This window comes from Ipomoea nil, unplaced genomic scaffold (assembly GCF_001879475.1).
Source record: "Ipomoea nil cultivar Tokyo-kokei standard unplaced genomic scaffold, Asagao_1.1 scaffold3195, whole genome shotgun sequence".
Classification (NCBI taxonomy): Eukaryota; Viridiplantae; Streptophyta; class Magnoliopsida; order Solanales; family Convolvulaceae; genus Ipomoea; species Ipomoea nil.
Window position 1 is genome coordinate 4,265,152 of NW_017619623.1, and position 24,956 is coordinate 4,290,107.

Below are 24,956 nucleotides of genomic sequence, written 5' to 3' on the forward strand. Positions count from 1 at the left end.
GAAACGGGTGGGTCCTGTGGCGTATCATCTACGCTTGCCAGCGGAAGCAAAAATTCACCCCGTGTTCCACGTTTCCCTTCTTAAATCGTATCGTGGGTCAGAACCAGAGATTACTCGCCCATTGCCGGGTGATGTCGTGGAACAAGGATTGCCATCCCCATTGACTGTGTGTAGTAGTCGCACTGTCCTCGTTAATGGGCAGTTAGAGACTCAAGCGTTGGTTCATTGGGCTGACAGTCTCCCGGAAGATGCGATTTGGATTCCAGTCTCTACATTGACTGACACATTCCCGGACTTTCACCTTGAGGACAAGGTGTTTTTGGGCACCTGGGGTAGTGATACAACCGTGAATAAATCTGCAGAGATTATGGAAGCAGTTAATGAGGTACGTGGCAAAGGGAGCGTCATTGGTGAACAGAGACCGCAAAGAACGCGTAAACTTCCGGCACGCTTTGAAGACTTTGTGGTAGGTTGAGTTTCCACGTAGTATTAACAATAATATTTCTGTTGAGGCCTTGCTAGTTTGTAGCAGGGTAGCTTGAATGTAATAAACGCTAGCTATAAAGAGAGTGTAGCAAGCTGATGATAGTGCAGAGAAAAGTAGTTCATTCTTGAAAACACTTCCATTACTTCCTCCTTCCCCAACCATTTTTCTTGTGGAGTTTTGTGTTTTTTCCTCGAAAAAGAACACGACCGATACAACCGCGGGGCGGGTGTATCATGGTTGCATGCGGTTGCTGCATTCTCTTCGACCCAAAAACGGATGCGCAGAATGCCTTTAATAGCGTCTAACGGCGGATAGCGAAGGCGGTGCTGGACGGCAAGGAATCGGAAGTGATTGATCCGGAGATTGCTGCTGCCGACGAGGATTCCGATGGGCAGATGGTGAAGCTTCTGCAGATTGGGGCGGCGTGCACGGAGAGTGATGTTGAGAAGCGGCTTAGCATGAAGGAAGACATCAAGAGAATATGAGAGATCATCATATAAAATGTATGAACACCAAGAAATATAGCTCAAAATGGTTGTTTTATTCATCTTTGTTCTTGGATCTTTTATTGTAGAAAGAGGGGAGAGTGCCTCATAGAGAGAAGAGTGGAGAGAATGAAAAAATGGAATCCCCAAGCCAAAGGGCCAAAGGCCCTTTTATAGGGTCAACCGAGGTGGCGGGTTTGACCCGTCACCTTTGACCCCGACCAGTAGGCCAAGACCCGAATGATCCCAATCCGACTGTAAGTGATGGCACAGACCCGGGGTATATAACTTATCAATAACCTTTTTAATTAGTTTTTTAAGAAAAGAAATTATACCAAACACTTATCAGCTAATTTACCAAACACTTTTTTACAATCAACTATAATATTATCAATTAATTATACTATATAATTAAAAAAAATTAGTGATTTGAATAAAAAAAAAAAAAAAAAAAACTAAATCTGCTAATAACCATTTATCAAATATGGACATAAAAAAAATTAGCGTTTCTTTACCACACTAAATTACAATCTTTAAATATACAGGCAATCATTAGTCCTAGACCTATTGCACCTAATAGACAGAATTGTACCATTTTAACAATTAATTAAATCTATTCACGTGTAATAGAACATAAAAGACCTTGCGTAGATATGGCATGTTACTAATGAGAAAAACGATATATTTATCTTGAGAGTTGAGAGATGGAGAACTAAAGTACTGAAAAGTATGTTTATTTGTCAAACTTTCAATTTAGAAAATGAAAAAATGTTGTGCATTTTTCTATATTTTGAAGCTAGTAGTAATTTGAAAAAATGGAAAGAATTTTGGAGGGTGAAAAGCAGGTTGGGATATTAATTTTAATATTTAGGGGTCGTTTGGTTCACGGAATGTCAGATTACCTTAGGGAATGTTAGATTGTTGGGAATATTAGATTACTTGGAATGTTAGATTCCTGTGTTTGGTTAAAATTGGGGTATGTAATATAATTATGTTTGGTTTAGGGTTATCTTTTATTCACACAATATAATATCCTTAACATATTTTTATATATTTTAATAAATTTAAAAATTAAAATAAATAAATAAGATAACGGTATCATATATAATTACATGATTTTAAAATATTAACTAAAATATTAAACTTGAGAAACAAAATTATTTTATATGCAAACCTAGCATAATAAAAATAAAATATATATATATATATAATTACAAAAATAATTATATATGTGTGTGTGTGATAAACTAACATAACCAAGGTTATCTTACATAACCTTAGAAATTGAAGGGAATCACATTCCCTTCAAAATCTTATGTGGAGGGAATGTGACATTCCTGGGGAATGTTAGATTTCCTGAGATAATGTGAACCAAACATAGGAATGTGAGTTTTGGAATGTCACATTCCCTTGGTTATGTTATATAACCTGAACCAAACGCCCCTAGTGTTATGAATTTAAAAAAATGAAAATGAAAAATTGAAGAACTGAAAACTTAAAAATAATGAAAATCTGGAAATTAAATGTCTGAAAAGAAGACAATATATTTTACAAGTTATATTTCTGAGATGAGATAGATAATCCCAAGGAAGGTTGGACATTAATGTTGGAGAGAGCTGAGAGGAATAATATTGTTGAACCTATAAAGCTGATGACCTGTTGGAGTATTCTTGAACCAGAGCCGCAAACAATGATGGGCGCTCCATCAGCTTAGCCGGTGAATCAAACTCCTTTGCCCACCCTGCAGTAAAATTAAAACACATTATTAATTGAAGTATAATATGAGAGCTGCATAAATAGTAGTTGAAGTAAGCTAAGGTTGATCGATCCCACTGCACCTTCGTCCACCACCAGCACCCTGTCGCAATCTATAACTGTAGGAATTCTGTGAGCAATGGTGATAATAGTAGAGTCTAAGAAGTCGTCGCGTATGACTCTTTGGATGACGACGTCGGTTTGGGAGTCCACCGAAGCTGTTGCTTCATCCATGAACACAATTCTGCTGTTCTTCAGCATCACTCTCCCCAAGCACAGCAGCTGCCGTTGCCCCACGCTCCAGTTGTCCCCAGCGTCAGCCACTATTCAATTCAATTATATTTTACCCCATAAGTGAGTGAGTGCGTGCACGGTATATATGCAGAATCAGAATTATATATTGAAGACATACAACAATTAATTAAGCGGCTAATAATAATTTAAGGGAGGGATAGGAATTAGGATGATATGACCTGAAGCATCTAGTTGTCCATGCTTGTCAGCCACCACTTGTTTCAATTGGCAGCGTTCAAGACTCTAAACACAGATCAGATCGAAATAATTAATAATAATATATATATATATATATATATATATATATATATATATATATACCATGCACTGCAGTCTGCACGTATATATAGTATGTACCTTCCATATTTGTTGGTCCGAGTATAGCCCCAGTGGATCAATGTTGCTTCTAACAGTCCCTTCAAAGAGAACAGGCTCCTGAGGGATGACACCAAAGCGAGACCTGAGATCATGAAGGCCCAACGTGCAGATATCGACTCCATCTATCACTATTGTCCCTGCACAAGGTTCCACCAGCCGAAACAAAACTTGAATCATAGTGGACTTCCCACTTCCAGTTCTTCCAACTATACCAATCTTTTCTCCTCCATGGATGCTAAGGGAAATTCCTTTAAGAACTAGAGCTGTGTTGTGCCGGTACCTAACCTGCACCACCCACCCGGTTACTTTAGTTCACATATATTCACTCACTAATTATTAATTTCTAATCACTACATACATACTCAATTTTTAGTTTGATAAAGATCGAAGAACAATTTTTTAAAAAATGCATGACTGCTACTATACATTACATACGTATGTACCTTCAAGTCCTTTATCTCAATATCCCCACGAGTAGGCCAATCTGTGGATGGAAGACAACCAGCTATCTTCCATGTAGCTTCTGATGGGATCTTTATAAACTGTTTTATCCTTTCAACTGAAACCATTCTATTCTCCATGAAACAGGTGATGTAGGCGCACCAGAACAGAACACCGTTTAGTGACAGACCATAAGATAGAGCCAAGCCCACATACTCTAATTTATGCAATGACCCAAACAAAACACACATACAAGTAGTCAGTTTATTACAAAAAAAAAAATAAATAAAAATGCCAATTTAATTTAGCAGGATTAAGAATAGCACCACCCAACCTGATCCAATAAGAGTTTTTGGCATCATGATCATGAAAAGGGTAGAAATGCAGAGCAGGGCACTTCCAATGAACTCCAGACGGAAGCCCAGCCACTCATTTGATCCATTGTTGTGGAAATCCATCCGCAGATTTGCATTCACTCTGTCAACATTTCCCTGAAAGAATGTACCTTGTTTCCCAAAACAGCGTATGCTCATAACCCCGGAAACAGTTTCAGAGAAGTAGTGGAGAATAGGGGCTTTAGTCAGTGAATCAAGTCGGGTTAGTTCTCGTGACGATGCAATGTAGTAGTTCTGCATATATGGATGCATTAAATTAAAACAAAATAAAGAAGAAGAAGAAAGAAATGGATGGGAGGTTAATGTTTCATTACCCGGTACCAGACATTAAGCCAAATGAGAGGGATGAGAAGGAATATTGTTGGCCAAGCATTCTGACACATAATAACCAGTATGCTAATTACTGTGAAGTACATGGCCACTGCTATACTCATAAACAATGGGATCAAAAAATCGACATTGGCTTGATCCGTTGATACCTGAAACAAAACAACAAATCTGTTGATTAGTGATTGGAGCAGGGTATGTATGTGAAGCATATGTATATATATATATATATAATGCAGCTATCTAGCTAGCTAGCCCGCGGAACTCACACGACTCAATATTCTTCCAGATGGAGTTGTGTCAAAGAATGACATTGGAGCATGCAAGATGCTGCAAACAATCTGAGTAAAAAAAGTTTGAGCTGTTTTAAGACCCAAAACTGCAGCCGCAAATGATCTGATTACCACTAGTACACACGAAATGGCTCCTATGATTGAGTAAACACTAATAAATAGAGGAGGGTTAAACGTTTGCTGAGAAGAAGTCTCGTATGCAAGCCAATAATCACTTGCACTGAGGGATATTTGCCATGACAAGGACGCTATTAATACCGCTGCCACACCCCACCATCCATATGCCTCAGTGCAGTACTGCTTGTAGACTTCAAGGCTTACATGACCCGTTTCTCTCTGCTCCTCTTCAATGAGCTTGGAGTTACCACCTTTAGACCACTCAGATTCTTCATTTTCACCATTGGCTTCTCTTTGGTCTTCAAATTTTTTAGGAGATTGTGCAGAGTTGTCATGACAAACATTCCTGCTCATTTCTACAAGCTCAATGGAGTTCTCATGTGCAGCAACAAGAGCTCCGAAGTCCATCCCAGATTTAAGAAGCCCCCTGTAAGGTCCAGATTGAACGATCTTCCCATCTCGCATCAACTAACAATTAAAAGTATAAGCATATATTTATTTATTGTTGCTTATCATTACAGGATCTGTATGTATTATGCATTATGCATGCAGGAAATATATTAACAAACACAGTACATGCAGTGACTATATATATACATTTATGCTTTGGTTGCTTACCAGTATAAGGTCAGCATTATGTAGGAAATCAACTTGGTGAGTCACCAGTAAAATTGTTTTGTCTTTCAAAACTCCCTTCAGACATTCCTGCAAAAGAAAATATATAATGGTTTCAGTTCTTGTAGGTTTGTTTAATTTTCTCCATATATGTTTGAAGTATGTATCACATTATAGATTTGAAAAATTATTATCACATATCTAATTCATCAGCAGCTTTAATTAGATTTGATGTAACATTATAGAATTGAAGTTACTGAACCCACCCACCTTAAATATTTCTGATCCAGTTTGAGCATCCACAGCACTAAATATGTCATCAAGAAAGTAAATATCAGTGTCTTGATACACTGCTCTAGCTAGTTGTATCCTTTGCTTCTGGCCACCACTGAGGTTGATTCCGCGTTCTCCTATCTCTGTTTGGTCACCGTGTTCTAGAATTTCCATATCTTTCTCCAGCGAACAAGCTCTTATGACCTCTTTGTATCTTTCAATGTTCATTGGTGAACCAAACAAGATGTTATCTTGAACAGTTGCATTTTGAATCCATGATGTCTGGGCTACATAAGCAGTTGTTCCACAAACTCTGACCTGCATGCATGCATGCAAGAATATATATCATATTCATATATAGAAAAATAAAGCGGATCGGAATTGAAATTGAAGTCCATATATACGTACTCTTCCTGTGGATTTATGAAGTTCACCCAGAAGCGAAGCTAACAAGGAAGACTTTCCTGATCCAACAGTTCCAACAATTGCAGCAAGTTCTCCCTTTCTGACTTCAAAGTTGATATCTTTCAAGATAATTTGGTTGCCTTCATCGTCCCACGAAAAATTTGCTTGTTTCACCTCCACTGCAATTCGACCATCGCAATAATCTTCCTCTCTTTCAACTATCTTAGGGTCCAATTCATGGCTTGTGAGATAGTTATCCAGCCTGTTGAGAGATGTAATGGCTTGTGAGAGATAGATTAAACACTGAGGAAAGGTTCGGATAGGCTCCTGCAAGATTTTCAAGACTGTTGTTGCTGTGAAAACTGTGCCGGCATCAAGAGGGACTTTCATCCAAATTGCAACAGCAAAAGTAAGAGCTGAGATCAGAGTGGGAACACTCCACAGTACAGAGAAGTTCAAAAAAACCAAATACATGATTTTAGTAAGCCAGCTGAACTCAACTCCACGAAATGATTGTATTTTGTTGCTGAAGTGCTCTTCCCACGCTTGAAACTTAATCACACGCATGTTGCTCAGCAACTCATTTACAGCTTTCATCCTCAGGTCGCGATTCTCCATCAGTCTGAACTGAAACAAGTTGTTCATACGCGAAACTATCAACGTGAAGATGATCACTCCAACAATGGCAACCAAGGATGCCATCACTGGTACACCAATGTATAGGTAGAGGAGAAATAAGGCTGCCGTAAGTTGTATTGGCATCATCCACAATGAATGGAGCTGTGGTATCATATCAGACAGAAGCTGTGAATCAACAGCCATATAATTCACTATCTGTCCCACGCCATGAGCCTGCCTAGAGGAGCAAGAAAGCCTGAGGCCTTTCTTGAACAAGTTTGTGATGAGGGAGGATCTGATTAGCATCCCAAGCTTCATGGTGTGGAAATTGAAATGGTGTGCACTCAAGACTTCGATTACTTTTGCTAAGAAGAGGGTGAGTACCAGAAAATATCCCTCTGAAGGGTTGCTTCTATCCCCGGAAGCAAAACTGATAAAAGTATTGATCAGTAGAGGACCAACATACATGACACCCAACCGCACAATTGCAAGAAATCCAGTGAAAGCAATCTGCTTCCAGAAGCAACGAGCCAGCGATTTTAGAACAGGGTGATTCATGTTCTCACCTGCCTTTGGCCAGCTCCTCTCAAACAGTAGTGCCATTTTTTCGGCACAAAATTCGGGTGGGAGCGAAGGGATGTCGTCTGCTGTTAATGGCGATTTGTATCCTTTACACAGTACCGGATTCATCCAGTTCCAAACTGCCTTAGACAGCAAAGAAGCTGTGGTGTAGCCACTGACGTTGGAATCACCCTGAACATTATTAATATCTTCCGTCACAGTTGATCCTCTAATGGAGACGACCAAGAGATAAACATACAAGGGAAGGCTAGACAAGAAAAAGATATCATCCATTCTCAGTCTCGGCTCTGTGTTGTAGGCAGCAGAAGAAATGAAGCGAATCAGAGCAGAAGAAGAAAAGAAGCATGCAACTATGAAGCTCGCAACCCAATAGGCCCCAAGGGACATGGGATAAGAAACAGTAGCTCCAAATTTCTTCTGGTGTGCAATCAGAACAACCACAACTGCAATATGAGCCACAGCTTGTAATGATTTGAACAAAATATCTATGGAATCCCATGCGGAGTGGATACCCTTGGCGATTGAAAATGAGAAAAGAGCAATATAAGCTAGGCCTAAGAGAGCTGTGACAACAAAAGATGCATAGACCCTGAAATGGGGGAGCCTCTTAGTTTCAAGCAAAGGTTTGTTAAGAGAGGAGGTGGTGGAATTTGCATCTCCGGTGAACCTGCTATGACAAAGCTTTTGGACTGCCAATACTAGGAGTGTCAACAGGAAAACAAGATCAACAGAGGAACACAAAACCCTTTGGGGACATGGTGAAAGAAGAATGAATCTTAACCATTTGATAGCAACTGAGAAGAAGGATGAATTTTCTGAAGATGGGAGGGTAGGAGCAGAACACTCCAAGGATGTGAGCCATGGAACACTAGTAGTGGACATGATGATTGCAGACCAACTTCAAGTTTAATGATCACCAATCTCCTGAAGAATTAAGAAACACTACCACCACCACCACAAGAAACAAGTCAAGATTTTCTTTTAAATTAAAAAAAAAAAAAAAAAAAAAATACATCATAGACCATGCCGCCGAAATATAATATAATATATTATGAAACTTATGTTAAACATAGACAAACTCCAAATCTACCAGAACGCTCACATGGCCGGCCTGCATACCTACAGTTTAGCAAATGTAAATACAGCAGCCCGGCCACGGGCCACTAGAAGCTCACAAGATACAACGAACAAAAATGATTATTTAGAGTCTGCATTGGGAACACTGACACGTAATTTAAAGAGATGGACAGAGATTTGGTAGTATCTGAAACCATTTATCATATATCTCGATATGCGGCAATAATGGAATCAGCTGAATAAACATTCACTATTCGATCTATGGGTACCATTATCCTGAAGCATCTCTCACCATTTTATAGTGTCTCAGTTTTAGTCAGGAAAATCAAGAAACCAACCAACCTCTTGTTTCTAGAAGCATTGTGTGACATTGAGCGCGACAGTATACAAACAAGACACGTAAACGTCAGGCTCACATTCAATTCCCACGTTGTTTACACCGCCATGAGTGTCATACAGCCTGGTTTTTAATAGACTCATTAAAACAGACAACAACCTTTTATCTGTTCAAATTCGCAAACATGCTGTACAGATCACATAAGTAATCATAGCTTCAACTTGGTTAAATATCCATCGTTATAATATTTCACAAATGAATAATTTACAATACCTTAAACTAGTAATTTAAATTTAATACACAACTATCACAAAGAGTGGTACTTAAAACCTTATGAATATTAAGTTAATCATTTAATTAACTTAGTTAAAATTGTTCAAATTTTACAATACTAAATTAATAAAATCGAATATTGACTGCAATAATTAGAAATCGACGAGACAGTGACATATAATAATTTTATTACTCATGCTATATATTTTAAAGAATTTACATAATATGCATGCATCTAAAAGTAATTTTAACATAGGAATATACCATTGTCACGTTATAATTACCAACTTTACATAATCCCTTCTGAAACAGAAAGTGCATAAAGTTTAAGAGACAGTACCAAATCCGTTAAAGTTGTCAAGTATTTTGACTCACCAAGAAAAAGGACCCGCAAAACACGATCTTGAAATATGATGTTTACCTAGGGTTTTCTGTTAAATGTATACTTGTAAATTTGATGTTTTTTCACTAATCTAATGTATAGATCTATCTTGTTTGTACCCCTCAAAGTATTTCAGTTTGTAAAATCTTACATGCAACTACATACATATATATGACATATATCTACTATACTAATAAGAGTCCAAGAGAGTTAGGCCTATAATTGATAAAAAAAAAAATGACGGTCAAAGTTTTTAATCAAATGAATAGCTCAGATTGATCAGATTTTATTTTTTTTTTAGAATTCCTAATTTATCCTTAATGAATATGATTATCCGTTAACTTTTCCGTTAAATATTATCTTTTCCGTTAATTTCTATTAGTTCACCGTTAACTTACTCATTGATTTCAATAAGAAAGGTCGTATGTTCGAACCTCATCCCAATCAAAGTTGGCATAGTTAGTACTCTATTTTACTCTTATTACATTAAATAATAATTAGTAGCTACAACAAAAAATAATACATATGCATTTCTTTAATTTAGAATTCTGTGTCTACAATGTCTTTTTATTCAAAAAAAATTATTCATTATCAATAAATTAAATAAGAGAAATAATTTCATTAGTTATATTGTATTTATTTTTCTCCAATATTAAAATTCTTTACATTCAAATTCATCAATTGATTATATTCACTACATTGTCTCTATAATGTCTTTATTAAAAAAATTATTCATTATCAATAAATTAATTAAGAGAAATAATTTTATTAGATATATTGTCTTTATATTTCTCCCGTGTAAAAATTCTTTACATTCAAATTCATCAATTGATTATATTCTTTACATTGTCTATTATCTTTTTTGTGCACTATTTTTAATTAAATATCAAAGTTATAATACAAAATAATGTTATATATTTATTTACCAAGTATTTTATTAATACCATGAAAAAATTTAAAAAAAAAAATAATAATTAATAAAGTCAATCATATTAACTACTTGAGGGATTTGTTGACAAAGAGAGTATTCAAATCACACAACAAATTGAAGTGAGAACTACCTCGTAATGTCCTTGTTTGACAATTATCTGTTAGCGGTTAGCGTTAGCGGATTATATTAGCGAATTTGACCAGCGAATTATATCAACGGTTGGGAAAAACATATTTGAAAAAATTAGCTGTTTAGATTAACATGTAAAATAACCTAAGGATAATAATAATAATAATAATAATAATAATAATAATAATAATAATAATAATAATAATAATAATAATAATAATAATAATAATAATAATAATAATAATAATAATAATAATAATAATAATAATAATAATAATAATAATAATTGTTTTAAAAAAATATATAATTAAACCAATCATATTAACTACTTGGTAGATTTATTGACAAAAAAGAGTATTCAAATCACACAACAAACTAAAGTGGGAAACTATCTCACAATGTCCTTGTTTAGCAATCAGCAGTTAAGCTCTTCAATATTAGTATATATTTAATATTTTATGCCCTAATTTTTATTTGATCTCCCTTATGTACCGTATTTGGTTTCAACCATATATACCTATACAATTATTTTATTGACAATTATAATCAATTTTGACTATATTATCTTGCATTTGTAAACTTAGAATTGCCTTTTTAAATAGGCAAATTTAACATTCAATTATCTATGCATGAACAATTTCAATATAATATTGCCTTGATACAGTTTAAAGCACTTATTTAAAAAAAAAAAAAAAAAAAAAAAAAAAAAAAAAAAAAAACCACATTGGGCATTATCTCAATCACGCAATGCGCGTAAAAAAACTAGTATTCTTAATAAGAGGTATGAATTCTTAATTTGTTTTTTCAAGTAATACGAAGAGAACTGGTGAAGAATGAGAGAATGCATAGAGGCATCTAAAAGAGAAATACTACTCTGTCAAAACAGAATAAGTTTAAGGTACAATAGAATATGAAGTTTCAGTAATATTGTGTTAATACTTGGGATTGTTGATTGTTGTTTCCACTTCCCCCTATAACTGTTGATGCTGGTAATTTCCTCATGATGCTGTTCTGATAGTAACAGTAGTTGCCACTTGTTTTTTTTTCAAATTGTTCGTTTTGCACATTGCCTTGGTATATATATAGTTGAGCTGTAGCATTTAATTCTTAAATATGCAAGTTTCTCCTTCTTGATAGCCTCAACTATCCCTTTCTTCAATGTCTGTATTGAAGAAAACTCATCTAAAAGACATCGTAGTAGTTGCCACTTTTGTTTTCTTCAAATTGTTAATTTTGCACATTGCCTGGGTATAAATATAGTTGAGTTGTAGCATTTAATTCTTAAATATGCAATTTTCTCCTTCTTGATAGCCTCACCTCTCCCTTTCTTCAATGTCTGAGTTGAAGAAAACTCATATAAAAGACATCCTTTGGTTAAAGGACTAAATTGATCCTCCCCTTCTTTCTTTCCTTGCTGGCATAGCATCTTAATAGTAGAAATAAGTTCATATAGGTTTAAAATGATAGGCAGATAACATTTAAAGGAAACCTTACTAAAAGAGAATATTAAATGAGACAAAATTGGATTTGTGCTGATTCATATTAACTTAAATTTGCCTAAATTTCTATCTAGAAATTTCATTCTCACATTCTGTTTTATTTACTTAATATTTATTTCTGTAAAGAGCATATGTGCTGCTTCATTTTAACTTAAATTTGTAATGAAAAAGTGAAAGGGTTCAGAGCATTACCAAATTTGCAGCCCCAATTTGCAGCATAGGTCATCGTCACAGATTCATCACAGCTCCCTGTAAAAGTGCAATCTTATGTTTTCAATTCTAAGTCTTTTCCTACTTTAATTTTTAACTCCAGACACATAAGCACTGTTGCCATAGCCTAGTTCGTCATATCATTTCAACCTTTCTCCTCCCCATATACATGAACTTGTTTCATGAATTGTGAAGGGTGAAGACTTATTTATAGTGTTTTAGGTTTATAGAAGCATTCATTTTAAAATTAATGTTTAGTCTTCAACCGTCATATACTCATCTTCCATTCCATGTATTGAATATATTCTTAAATGTGATATTAAAGAATAATTTTGATATAATATTTTATATTTTGTTTAGATTCTGTTTTATTATAATAGAAGATATATATATATATATATATATATATATATATATATATATATATATATATATATATATATATATATTGTTGGTCCCGGTAGGGTCGAAAGGAGAGTCTAGAGGGAGGGGGAGGGTGAATAGACTCAATTCGATTCTTACAGAAATAACTCCTTTCGGGGTTATTATGCAGCGAATTTGTTAAGTAGATTTTAGTGTATCTTTGCACTGTTTTACGCTTAAGAAACTCTCGGTTAGAGGTTCAAATAATATGCAATGCACGAAAGTAAAGCGATATGTAAAAAGAGAGATGAGAGATTTTTATAGTGGTTCGGCTAACTGTGCCTACTCCACTCTTCTTCCACAACTTGTGAAAGGGTTTGCACTAATCTCCTAGTACAAACTACTTCAAGCTAGCTTCCTTGATCACTAAGACGGGAAGCTACTTGGAAGGTTTTTCAACTCCTAGAGTTTACTCCGCCTCTATCAACGTCTTCTTCAGAGTTGAAGGTTGGATGAAAAGATTTGCGCGATTCTATATATATATATATATATATATATATATATATATATATATATATATATATATATATATATATATATATATATATATATTGTTGGTCCCGGTAGGGTCGAAAGGAGAGTCTAGAGGGGGGGGGGGGGTGGGGGGGGGGTGAATAGACTCAATTCGATTCTTACAGAAATAACTCCTTTCGGGGTTATTACGCAGCGGATTTGTTAAGTAGATTTTAGTGTATCTTTGCACTATTTTACGCTTAAGAAACTCTCGGTTAGAGGTTCAAATAATATGCAATGCACGAAAGTAAAGCGATATGTAAAAAGAGAGAGAGAGAGAGACGAGAGATTTTTATAGTGGTTCGGCTAACTGTGCCTACTCCACTCTTCTTCCACAACTTGTGAAAGGGTTTGCACTAATCTCCTAGTACAAACTACTTCAAGCTAGCTTCCTTGATCACTAAGACGGAAAGCTACTTGGAAGGTTTTTCAACTCCTAGAGTTTACTCCGCCTCTATCAACGTCTTCTTCAGAGTTGAAGGTTGGATGAAAAGATTTGCGCGATTCTCCAACGGGTTGAAGTCTTGACTAGCTGGTTGAATGATGGATGATCAACGTGTAGAAAATGCAAGACTTCTTCAAGGTTGTGAAGATGAAATCTGATGGCTCTTTTTGAAACTTCACACCTTGAATCACTTGTTTTCAAAAGCTTAGAAGAGTGAACTTTGTATAAGGAGATTTTTGTGTGAATATAATCAGTTGAGTGAAAAACCAGCATCTTCTTCATTGGAGAAGATGGGTATTTATAGGAGAAGAAATATCTATCCGTTGGAGGGAGATGATATTTCAAACCGATGGGCCAGTGGGTATTGCCCGGAGGGCTTGTTGCATTTAATGCTGCATTTATTGCGGTTGTACCATGTAGTCGTTGGTGGCAAGAACTTCTGCAAGTTTTTATCTTCTAGCTTTGTAAAGAGGTACAAGGCATTTAATGCATCTTGGTTGATGTGCACCTTGTTCTTAGGACAACTTATGCCTAGAACGATTTCCCAGCTGAGACTTAGACAACATTCTTCTTGAATTCTGAAAAGAGGAATTGTCTTGGCAGTCTGATTGTAGACTAAAAGTCTCTTCACGAAATATTGACTTTATCTTTCGTCTGAATTGGCAGCAATGAGGAGTACTTCTCCATTTGCTGCATAACCGAGAGATGGATTCTCTGACTGGTGTAGCTTTTCTTCAATCTTTCAATCTTCTTTTGTCCTTGTAGACCTAACTAAAATATCATAACTCAGTTTCGTGTGTTTGTCTAGCTTAACACGAAATACAAGGTGAGTTATGGCACCTTTCGTCTAAGACGAAAGTGGCAAAAGAAACGAATCAAAAGTTAGGGGTCTACAGTCTAAATTACATTGGTATCATCAAAATCTAAGTACATATGTTCCTAACAATTTCCCCCTTTTTGATGATGCCAAAACCTATACTCTATTATAAGGTTAACAGATATCCCATAAAGGATTTTTCATTTCAAAACAGCCATGCAGTAGAGTTTACATTCAGTTTCTAAGCAATAATGAAAGGTACAAAAAATTGGAAGCAAACTCCTATGCTAAACAAAAACACTATAGAATGGCAGATTTGGCAATAAACTCAGAAGAAAGCTCGCTCCACATAGAAATAAACCACCCACGCAGGACGCCGCCACCCTCGCCGGAATCCATAAAAACCAAATTGCCAACGACCACCACCGGTGCACCCACTCCCGAACATATACTCACCCACCAACGTCACCCCCAAACCCAACGACACCACACAAAACCTTAATGCCATCGGCCACCACCGGCGCACCCTAATGCCATCGACCACAAAAGAAAAATAAGAAGTGAACAACAATGGAGTACGAAAAAATACCTTCATCACCACCGAAAGCATTACTTTTTCGATGTTTTGACCGCTTATAGAGGAGCTAGACAGCCAGCCATGGAGAATCTAGCTGCGAGCTGCTGGAATGCGATATTAGCGAGAAGAATGGCGTTCAGATGCTATTCTCGAAACAAAAGATAAAAGAAACGCACAAGGAAAGAAAATTAAGATAAAAATATTGATACGGTAAGTTATTAATGCACGTGGAAATTACTCCACTATCCCTAAATACATTACATATAAGTGACAATTAAACAAAAGAACTCACAAATCTTAACCGTTTAAAAAAAAAAAAAGGAATGATCAAGATCGAATCTCATGATCTCACCTAATTAGGGTGATCTCACCGGATCCAAAATCTATATATATATATATATATATATATATATATATATATATTTTTTTTTTTTTTTAATTGCAAAGGAAATAACACATCTTTTTTTATCTTAAAATTATAAATAGAATTGAAGCATGTGCTCCATCTCAACTAAAAGCCTAAGGCCTAAGCTAGTAGTTGGATTGCACATTAATGGTTATATGCTCAATAAATAGGACGATGATATGACAATATGTTCAACTTCAAAATTAAAGTTTGGGAGTATTGCAAGGATAAACAAAGTCTTAATCTACCATGCTTCATGGTTTAAGGAACATGTTGAGCTAAACAGATGAGCCAAAAACCTCAATTTCAAATAAGGATACCGAGGCAAAGTTCTAGACCACGGCAATTTATATCGTGCACAGTTGGCGCACATTGTTGGTACAAAATGACGTCGTTTTGTATTATATTTTTTTTAAAAAAATTGAAAATTTCGCTTTTTCTATCCGTGTTTGCTGTTAACTTGTTAAAAAAAAAATTTCATGTTTTAAAAATGTACATAATTGTATACTAAAATGTACATAATTGTATATCAGAATGTACATAATAATTGTATAATAGAATATACATAACCGTTTAACTATTAAAAAAATCGCGTGTTCGAATATACATAATTGTATAAAAAATATACATAATTGTATAAAATAATGTACATAATTTTATACCAAAATATACATAATTGTATAACATAATGTACATAATTATATACATAATACACGTATAGAGTAGTGTCGACTCCCCACACAACTTAACAAAACGACGTCGTTTTAGGAGGCGCGGGGCGCACAGTGCTATGTGCAAATTGGTGCAGGGTATAACGATTGTTAGACCTCCGCATGCCACTCCACCTAAGTTAGACTTCATCTTTGCATGACTAGTTATCTTTTTTCTTTTTTTTTTTTTTGGTCTCTTTAACATTAAAAATTGAATTATAGTAAAAATTAAGTTAATCTGTCTGTCTGCCGCATTAATGGAATCAAATGTATAAAGTCCGAGAAATGGAGTAGAAGAATAATTAAATAATTTGAATATATTACACTATATATGGCTATTTAGCTACAAAGAAACTGATATGATGCAACAGTTCAACTAATTAAGCTGACATAACATCACTATTCTGCTATTTGGGGTGTGAAGTCTTGTCAATTCAACAAATCTTGAATCCATCCATTTTAAATAGATGATCCTAGTGCAGTTGGGTGAACAACGTAGAGGGTAGCTTGATTCTAACTAGATAGCTAGCTAGCTACTTCAAAATTCAAGTTGAGGAGTTGATGATTGCCTGGATTTCCTCCAGGGTTTTCCCCTTGGTTTCTGGCACAACCTTGGCCACAAACAGGACTGTGAGGGAGCAAAACATGGCGTAGAACATGAATGTGGCAGTGGAGCTCCATTCCATCATGAAGTTGAAGGTGTATGACACTGCCCATGCACCTACCCAGTTCACCAGAACAACCAAGCTTCCTGCAGCACCCTTTACATGAATTGGGAATATCTGAAACGACGTATATTATTCAAAACCTTTAGGGGCCGTTTGGTTCACGGAATGTCAGATTACCTTAGGGAATGTTGGATTGCTGGGAATGTTAGATTACTCGGAATGTTAGATTCCTGTGTTTGGTAAAAACTGAGATATATAATATAAACATGTTTGGTTGAAGTATTGTTATTTATGTTATAATGATTATTTTACTTTAATACCCTCAATATATTTTAATGCATTTCAATATTCCAATGCATGTAACCATGCAAAATTTGATATATATATATATATATATATATATATATATATATATATATATATATATATATATATATATATATAATTAATTAATTAATTAATTTTCATTCCTTCATCCGAAAAGTTGACTCGTGGCTTCATACATACAGATTCTTTAATTTCTACAAATTCAAATGTGGCTTCCACAAAGTTGATTTTTCATGTTAAGCAAAGTGAACTTAGCTTGCTTGCTTTAACCGAAAGGTTAATTTTGATTTTTTTATTTTTTTTTTAATTTTTCGGTAAAAAAACAAAGCAATGTGATGGAAAGTGAAGGGCAAAGTTAGTAAAATGCCAAGGGAATCTTTTAATACCTAAGAATTCTAAGGGAATCACATTCCCTTCAAAAGAGAGAAAAAGATGATGTGGAGGGTAAATTTTATTCCATGGGAATGTTGCATAACTCCAACCAAACATAAGAATCTTATATAACCAACCAAATATAACCTTGGTTATCTTAGATAACCCGAACCAAACGCCCCCTTAGTGTGTGTTAGTTAACTAATTAACAGGCCAGGCCGCAGCGAGAGAGAAATGTAAGTATGAAATACCTCTGACATTATAACCCAAGGTACTGCTCCCATTCCAATTGAGAATGCTGCTATATATATCTATTAGTTCACAATGAAATGAAAGATTTTAGATTGACTCTCCAGACAATTAAGTCTATTTGAATGGGGCTCTGGTTTAGATCAGAGGAAATACCAGTACTCCAGATACAGCCAACACTGGAACCAGATTAAGCCACAGACTTTGACCCTGATTCAGAAAATTATCAAACAACATGGAGTTTTGAACCGAACCGAGATTACATTTTATTATAATAGCCATGCATGCATGGGTTGGTTTTATTTAATTAATTTGTGACAGTACAGTTTATCTGGGTTCTATACCTTTAGATAGAAAGAAGCTCCAGTTAGAAAGCAGCCAATGAATGTTCCTGTTGCTGACACCTTAAAAATACACACGTACAAAATATATATATGTTTTCAGAATAACCCAAAAACTAAACTTTACTGTCATGAGCTAGGCATGACCAGGAGAAAGTATGTAAATTGAATTACCATAAGAAGTGGTCTTCTTCCTGATCTGTCCATCAACATTGCCCCACCCACAGTAATAGGGACCTGTATGTTGAAACAACTTTAATTCAAGCATGAAAATCTTCCTTAATCACTGAGTTTTGTTGACAACTTTGAATTTCAATTCTGACAAACCTGAATAATAGCATAGGCAATAGTCCCAATATTTCCATTGGAAAGTCCTGCAGTTTTCATCCATACAAGTTAGTAACACTACATACTATCTATCTTCAAGGCTACACTAACAGAAAATGTTGCAAATCTGAACTGATCAATTACCTGCTGCTGAAAAGGTTTCGCTAGCGTAGAAACCAATACCATTTATCCCGATAAATTGCTGGAACACCATTAGTCCAACACCAATCTGAATGCATGCGGTTCAAGAATTCAATTACACTCACTTCATCAGGAAGAGAGTAATCAAGGAAACCAAATGGATAATAGAAGAGTGCTTACAATAACAGCACGAATGTATTTGGAGTCAAACAAGTCTAGGATTCTAGCTTTGGGTAAACTCTGCAGAGTATCAACATATGCCTGGATTTCTGCAGCTTCTTTAGTAACATCTGCATTTTTCCCACGAAGTTTACGCAGTGCTACATCAAAATCTTTCTCACGCCCAACTTTTGCCTGAAATCACCAAATAATTACTCAATTGTTTGATCAATATTTTCATGATCAAGAACTATTGGGCATTGGCCGGGTGGGCCAAGTTCAGCCTCTGCTCGATTCGAGATATGGCCCTGTGGTTTACCATGGAGGAGGGATGTGATTAAATAGTTAATGTCTACCTATTTATCACAAATTGTTTTTAACATTGATATGACAACCAAATAACTAAAGAACTCCGTGGTTAGGCGTACTTGACTTACACCACAGGTGTAAGCATAGTGCAACGCTGAGATCCATCAAGAACAAACTGCAGTGCATGTTAAACAACACTTACCAGCCATCTAGGTGAGTCCGGGATGAAGAACAGACCAACAAGCAATAAAACACATGGAAGGATTCCTACAAAATTAAAATTAAGAATACTCATCAATCAGTTGTGTATTTTAATTTCTTTGTAAATTTAAATTCTTGTAAAAATCCTCACCAGTTAGAGCTAAATGTCTCCATGTCATAACAGTCCCAAGTAGAAATGCAACTGATGAGCCACAGACAATCATAAGCTGCAGATCCAAACACCAATTCAAGAATTTAACAACTTACGAATGTATTTAGTGGATATTTAGGGATCATAATTTTATTATTAAGCTATTTTTACCTGATTAATTGTTGTCAGTCCGCCGCGAAGATTCTTAGGCGCAATTTCAGCTATAAATACTGGAACCTGTGGCAAAGATTAAACATTATTACTCTGAACGAAGAGCTCATAATAATCTTGAGTTTTCAATTTCTGGAAACATTGTTTTAATATATTTAAAATAGTTACCACATAAGAGAATATTCCTATGCCAAATCCAGTGGAGAACCTTCCCATATCAATGGACCAAGATCCCTTTAGTTAAGGGGAGAAGGATTGTGTATTAGTACTTAAACATTAATTAGAAATAAAGTAATGATAAAAATCAGTCAATAATTGATTAGAAATAATTGCATGAAATAGATAAAATTTTAATTCGTAAAAGAGGCGGAACTCCCATACCATGGCGTAATAAATTGCAAGCCAGCCAGCAATACAGAGCACAGCAGACAGCCTCATTGCCTGTATGTGTAACATAAACAAGACCAATTTATTTAATTAATTATTAATTTATTAATTTATTGCAGAAAATTTTAAATTTCACATACCCCTTTCCTACCAACTAGGTCTGCAATTCTTCCACTTGCAATGGCACCAATCATTGCTCCAATGGTTATAATAGAACCAAACGTGGAAAACTGCAAAATTACCCAAAAAAAAAAAAAAAAAAAAAAAACTTATCATTATTATACTACAATGTAATTAAAAGATGAGGAAATTACAAGAACGAAAAAGTACAAACCTGGGCAATTGATAAATCCAAGTCATTCCTTATGGAAGACTGTGTAGGTGCTGAGTATCCCACCTGCAAAAAGCAAACTTAAAGCTAAACAAGATTTCCCACTTTATTTTATTTTCTCATTATGAGAAATTAGTTTGAAGGTCCAAATAGTTTAATAATAATCCCCTTTAATATGTTCAGTTTTTCCAGTTCAAATTAAAGTCGGTAGCTCATGCATGCTTCCTGGAACTAAAATAAGAGAAATAAAAACAACTTAAAAGTAGTGTACTCACACAAGATCCGAATTCAAAAGAGCCACAGACAGCCACACAGGTACTGAAAACCACCATAAAAACCGACCCATTACTCTCTTCTTCATCCTCAGAATCCACAATAGCCTTTGAATAATCTTGAAGGAAAGGCTCCTCCAGTAGTTCATCCCCAGCCCCTTTCACCATACCCTTTTCGATATCCTTACACTGATCGGCCGCCATTGTCTATGAACCCGGCGTGGCGTGGCGTTTGTGTTTGAGATGGAGGCCGGTATTTATATGCATGGATCTGAGAAGGTGATCCAAGAGCGGAAGATATTTATTATTTAAGCTAGTATATATGACTAATAATGATTGCATACTAAAATAAGTATTTTGGAGAAAGCAAGCTGTAAACTCCGAATAAGATAAGATTATTAAGTAGCATTGAAGCTGTCTCTGACGTGTGATCGTATCACCCCATTTGTATTTTCATATGCAACTTGGATTTGATTCTTCGTTGGTGTTCCAATACTATCCAAACTGTACTACTGGACAAAATAAAGCTCAAGTTTTTGTGTGCTCATTTATATAGGATACGGATTTGTTATCTTTCTTATGTTAAAAGGAACGCTTATTTTCCCTCCCAATTATAAACTCGTAATTATTAGTTTAGATATTTTAAATTATAATATATCAAAATATAAATTAATTTTAAATATTAAGTGGAATATTTAACTTTTATTAGTACTTAGTATTTTCATCCGTGCGATGCGCGGAATGAAATTGTTGTAATATATTAAGAATATTTAAATCAATATATAATTATTTAAGAGTTAATTTAACCAGAGGTTGCTTATTTTTCTTGATAATTCTAAATTTAATCTTAGACTATAGTTATTAATTATTACGATTTATTCTATGTTATAATTCTTACGTTAATATTCTTACTATTATTATTAACACTTAATTACTTTTAGATATTATTTTTACCACTTATATTATTATTATTACATTATTATTATTATTAGTTTCTTTTCAAGTAGTTATGTTAGTATATAATGGTCGTGAGGCACAATAATAATATAACCATAATTAAATATTTTTGTATTGTATTCCGTGAGTCACAATAATAATATAACAATAATTAAATACTCTCCAATTCTATATTCTTCTAGGATTTATATTACGATCATTAATTATTCCTAAATTTACCATAATTAAATAATTTGACCAATTATAAAGAGAGATTATTAAATAATGCACGGGACAATTTTTTAGTTAAAAAATTTAAAAATTCATTAATAAAACATAAGGTTATCATAGTTTTTTCTTATAAACTATTTAATAAAGCATTTTTTAGAAATTGGTGGTCCAAACCGCCTACGACAATTTGCGGTGGATAGATCTCAAAAAAATACGCGATTTTAAAAAAACATTTGTCCAAAACAGACAACCGAGTCAAAAGTTATGCCTTGCCGAACTTTTGACACTTTACAACTTAAAAAAAAAAAAAAAAAAATTAATCGCCGATTCAGCTGGCGAGGCGGCCGCGGAGGAGGCCGATTCCGACCTTCCTCGCCACGGTCAGCGGCCCGATTTTTGCAACACTGATATATAGTATAGATAGAATAGGAATAGTATTACACAATTTTATAATATTAGAATAGAATTTTAACCCATAATTATTGTATAAATCAATATATTTTATTGGGAAGAGAGATTTCTTAGGAATTGGGCGGGAAGTTAAAATTTCAGGATTTTGTTTTTATATATATAGTATAGATGACAATAGGAATTGTATTACACTATTTTATAATATTAGAATAGAATTTTAACACAGAATTATTGTACGAATGGGAAAGTAGAAATCAATATATTTTATTGGGAAGAGAGCACTGCTGGAAATCTCGCTGTTTCCGACCAACATTTCCGTCCAACCGAATATTGGTCGGTATTTTAATAAAAATTTCAATTTTCTATCGTTAGAGATGGGCGGACGGAAAGTTGGACGGAAATTCCGTCCAACATCCCGTGTTGGAAGGAAATTCTGTCCAACTTATAGTGTTGGTTGGTAAATCAAATTGACTGATAGGTAGAAATTAAAAAGGGTAAGTATTTTAATTTTCCGTCCAAGAACAATGTTGGACGAAAATTTAAATAAAATTTAATATTTTAGCCTTTCTCTTCTTTTTCTAAGTTGAAGACTTCCCCTCCCGTAAGTGGATGCCATCACCTACAAGTCGGCAGCCACGACTGCTTCCACCGTCCAAGCTCAGTAGACCGCCGGTGGCTCCTCAGATCGCGCGCGTGTTCAATTTAGCGGCGGATCTTGCGGGCTCTGCTCAACATCGCGAAGGATTACGCCCTGCCCTTCCTCTTCTCTTCTCAGGAAACCGCAACTGAGAGGTAAGTTTATTTTTTATTTTTCAACTCTCCTCCTTTATTCTTTAGATCTGTACGAAAGGAGCACTTTTTCGGAGAGTCTTGTTTCGGATCTACGCTGGCAACTCAAATCTACGCTGAGAATGGAGGAGATGTGGACAAACTGAGAATGGTCGCTGCTGTGCCGGTTAAATCTGTCTACTGCTTTTACTATCATTATTGTTCAATCTTGTTTTGATTAATGTTTTTGAGAAACAGTAAGGGATTTTCCATGACAATGTGCCCAGTTGAGTTTTGGAGTGATTGTGACTGTATGTGTCTTAATAATTTAAAATAGACCTAAATTTGTTTCAGTTGGTTCCGATGGTAAAAAATAGAGTAATTACAAGTAGCATTTTAATGAGAACCTTTCTTTGCACCACTCTTTGAACATGCTTGAATGCCTTTACTTCTAGAATGTGATACAAGACAGTAGCTATTACTTGTTCGTACAAACCGTATGTTTGCCCAATTTATGTTAATTAACTCAGAGATGAGTGTTTATGCTTACACACTTTAATGGGTCATTCTTGGATTTTGAGTATTGGGTTGTTTGTTTTGACAGTGAAGGGAAAAGAGAAGGAAGTATGGAGTGAGGATTCAAGAGAAGAATTCATGGGAGAAAAATGAGGGAAAGACAACGTTTACATTGGTTGCTTTAGATTTTCATTGAAAGCTTTTAATTTTGAACAATATATTCTGGCAAAACATTCTCCTTTTGTGTAGCTTTCTTACCTTCAATATTGGGTGTTTCTTGACATGACAGTATAAGGGCGATGTGGTGGATGGAATTTTTGCGTACATGTAGTCTCCATTTTGGTTTGAAGGTATTCATATAAAACTTGGTTACTATCTCGGATGAAGGAAAAGCCTCTGTTCAGGTATGTATCCAAAGACTTATTCTTCATCTTTTCTTTAGGAAATGAAGTAATAAAAAGGGACTTTTTGTATAATAAGCACACACTTCATGTCCCCATAGGTGATATCAAGCATAATAACACCAGATAACAAGAAGCTACTAAGTATGGCATAATTTAAATGCGTGAAGAATTAACAACACAATTGCCTGTCTGAGATGAACTCACCGAAACGCATAAGAGATGCTCTACTCTACATAATAGAGACATTCTGAACTAAATTATACTATTTTTTTCAAGTTGCAGTTCCTCTCCCTAATGGTTAGATTTGGTACCATTAAAAGTCCCTCTTACTACTTGCTTGAAGGTAAAACAGTTCCCTCAAGGATGCCATGAGTTTGAAAGGTGATTAGTTTTGGTCAGAACATGAATATCCTAACATGTACGGGTGCTTTTGATGGATGGTGATGCATTTCAAATTTAATTGATGAAATGTTTTATCTCAGGTTGCTTGTGATGATTTTGTTGCTACTGGATCATTTGCAGTTGCAAGAGAGAAAGGACTTGTAAGTTTGGTGAAGGTCTACACTTGATCAAAGTCATTGAAGAAGAAGGTTGTGTTGATCAAAGCCATTGAAGTAGTTGAAGTAGTGCCGGATTTGAAAGCTTATTTGGATGCAGCAAGCATACTTAAGTAGTATCAATTTAGTAGTATATATTTTCATACTTAAGTAGTATCAATTAAGTAGTATATATTTTCATGACTTTTTTTTTATGAACATGACCATAATTTTTGTTGTAAATAATTTTGAGGTTTAAATATATTTTCAATTTGAAATTTAGTGTCCATTAATTTGTTGATGACATATAATTTATTTACAACAGGTATAAATAAAATTATGGTAATATAAAAATAATAAAACATTTTATATGATTTAGGATTTTCCTACCAACAGTTGGAAGGAAAATAACAAAATATAATATGTGAGTTTTCCTCCAACATTGGTCGGAATTTCCGACCAACACATGTAGTTGGACGGAAATTCCCACATTTTAAAAATGGTGGGTCACTCGCCAGAATTTCCGTCCAATTTTTATATGTTGGATGGAATTT

General features: G+C 34.9%; 2 protein-coding genes and 1 long non-coding RNA gene across 7 annotated transcripts; 1 reads left to right on the forward strand and 2 right to left on the reverse strand.

Annotated features, from left to right (window-relative positions):
• Positions 1-2,451: 2,451 nt before the first annotated feature.
• Positions 2,452-8,637, reverse strand: LOC109168317 (ABC transporter C family member 4-like). 3 transcript variants are annotated; one of them, XM_019317330.1, is made up of 12 exons: positions 8,585-8,637; positions 6,269-8,389; positions 5,858-6,178; positions 5,591-5,677; positions 4,832-5,440; positions 4,550-4,714; positions 4,175-4,469; positions 3,843-4,057; positions 3,379-3,684; positions 3,201-3,264; positions 2,811-3,050; positions 2,452-2,713 (listed from the first exon to the last, which is right to left on the reverse strand). In XM_019317330.1, the coding sequence occupies exons 2-12, from the start codon at positions 8,345-8,347 to the stop codon at positions 2,613-2,615; spliced, it is 4,482 nt and encodes a 1,493-aa protein (XP_019172875.1). In that variant the 5' UTR covers positions 8,348-8,389; positions 8,585-8,637; the 3' UTR covers positions 2,452-2,612. The 3 variants fall into 3 exon arrangements, with proteins under 3 accessions (XP_019172875.1, XP_019172874.1, XP_019172876.1); XM_019317329.1 differs by having other exon boundaries at positions 8,556-8,631; XM_019317331.1 differs by having other exon boundaries at positions 8,568-8,588.
• A 7,788-nt stretch (positions 8,638-16,425) lies between these two features.
• Positions 16,426-20,890, reverse strand: LOC109168318 (sugar transporter ERD6-like 16). The gene is made up of 16 exons (XM_019317333.1): positions 20,604-20,890; positions 20,332-20,394; positions 20,138-20,227; positions 19,992-20,051; positions 19,779-19,844; positions 19,611-19,676; positions 19,440-19,515; positions 19,290-19,354; positions 18,800-18,973; positions 18,623-18,707; positions 18,479-18,525; positions 18,326-18,388; positions 18,155-18,214; positions 17,967-18,020; positions 17,813-17,872; positions 16,426-16,976 (listed from the first exon to the last, which is right to left on the reverse strand). Exons 1-16 carry the CDS (start codon positions 20,802-20,804, stop codon positions 16,740-16,742), a joined length of 1,467 nt encoding a protein of 488 aa, XP_019172878.1. The 5' UTR covers positions 20,805-20,890; the 3' UTR covers positions 16,426-16,739.
• Positions 20,891-22,737: 1,847 nt separating this feature from the next.
• Positions 22,738-24,613, forward strand: LOC109168213. 3 transcript variants are annotated; one of them, XR_002052030.1, is made up of 5 exons: positions 22,739-22,970; positions 23,551-23,637; positions 23,752-23,866; positions 24,149-24,247; positions 24,349-24,613. It is a non-coding gene; the product is annotated as an uncharacterized LOC109168213 (long non-coding RNA). The 3 variants fall into 3 exon arrangements; XR_002052029.1 differs by having other exon boundaries at positions 22,738-22,970; positions 23,551-23,866; positions 24,143-24,247; XR_002052028.1 differs by having other exon boundaries at positions 23,551-23,866.
• The last annotated feature ends 343 nt before the right edge of the window (positions 24,614-24,956 follow it).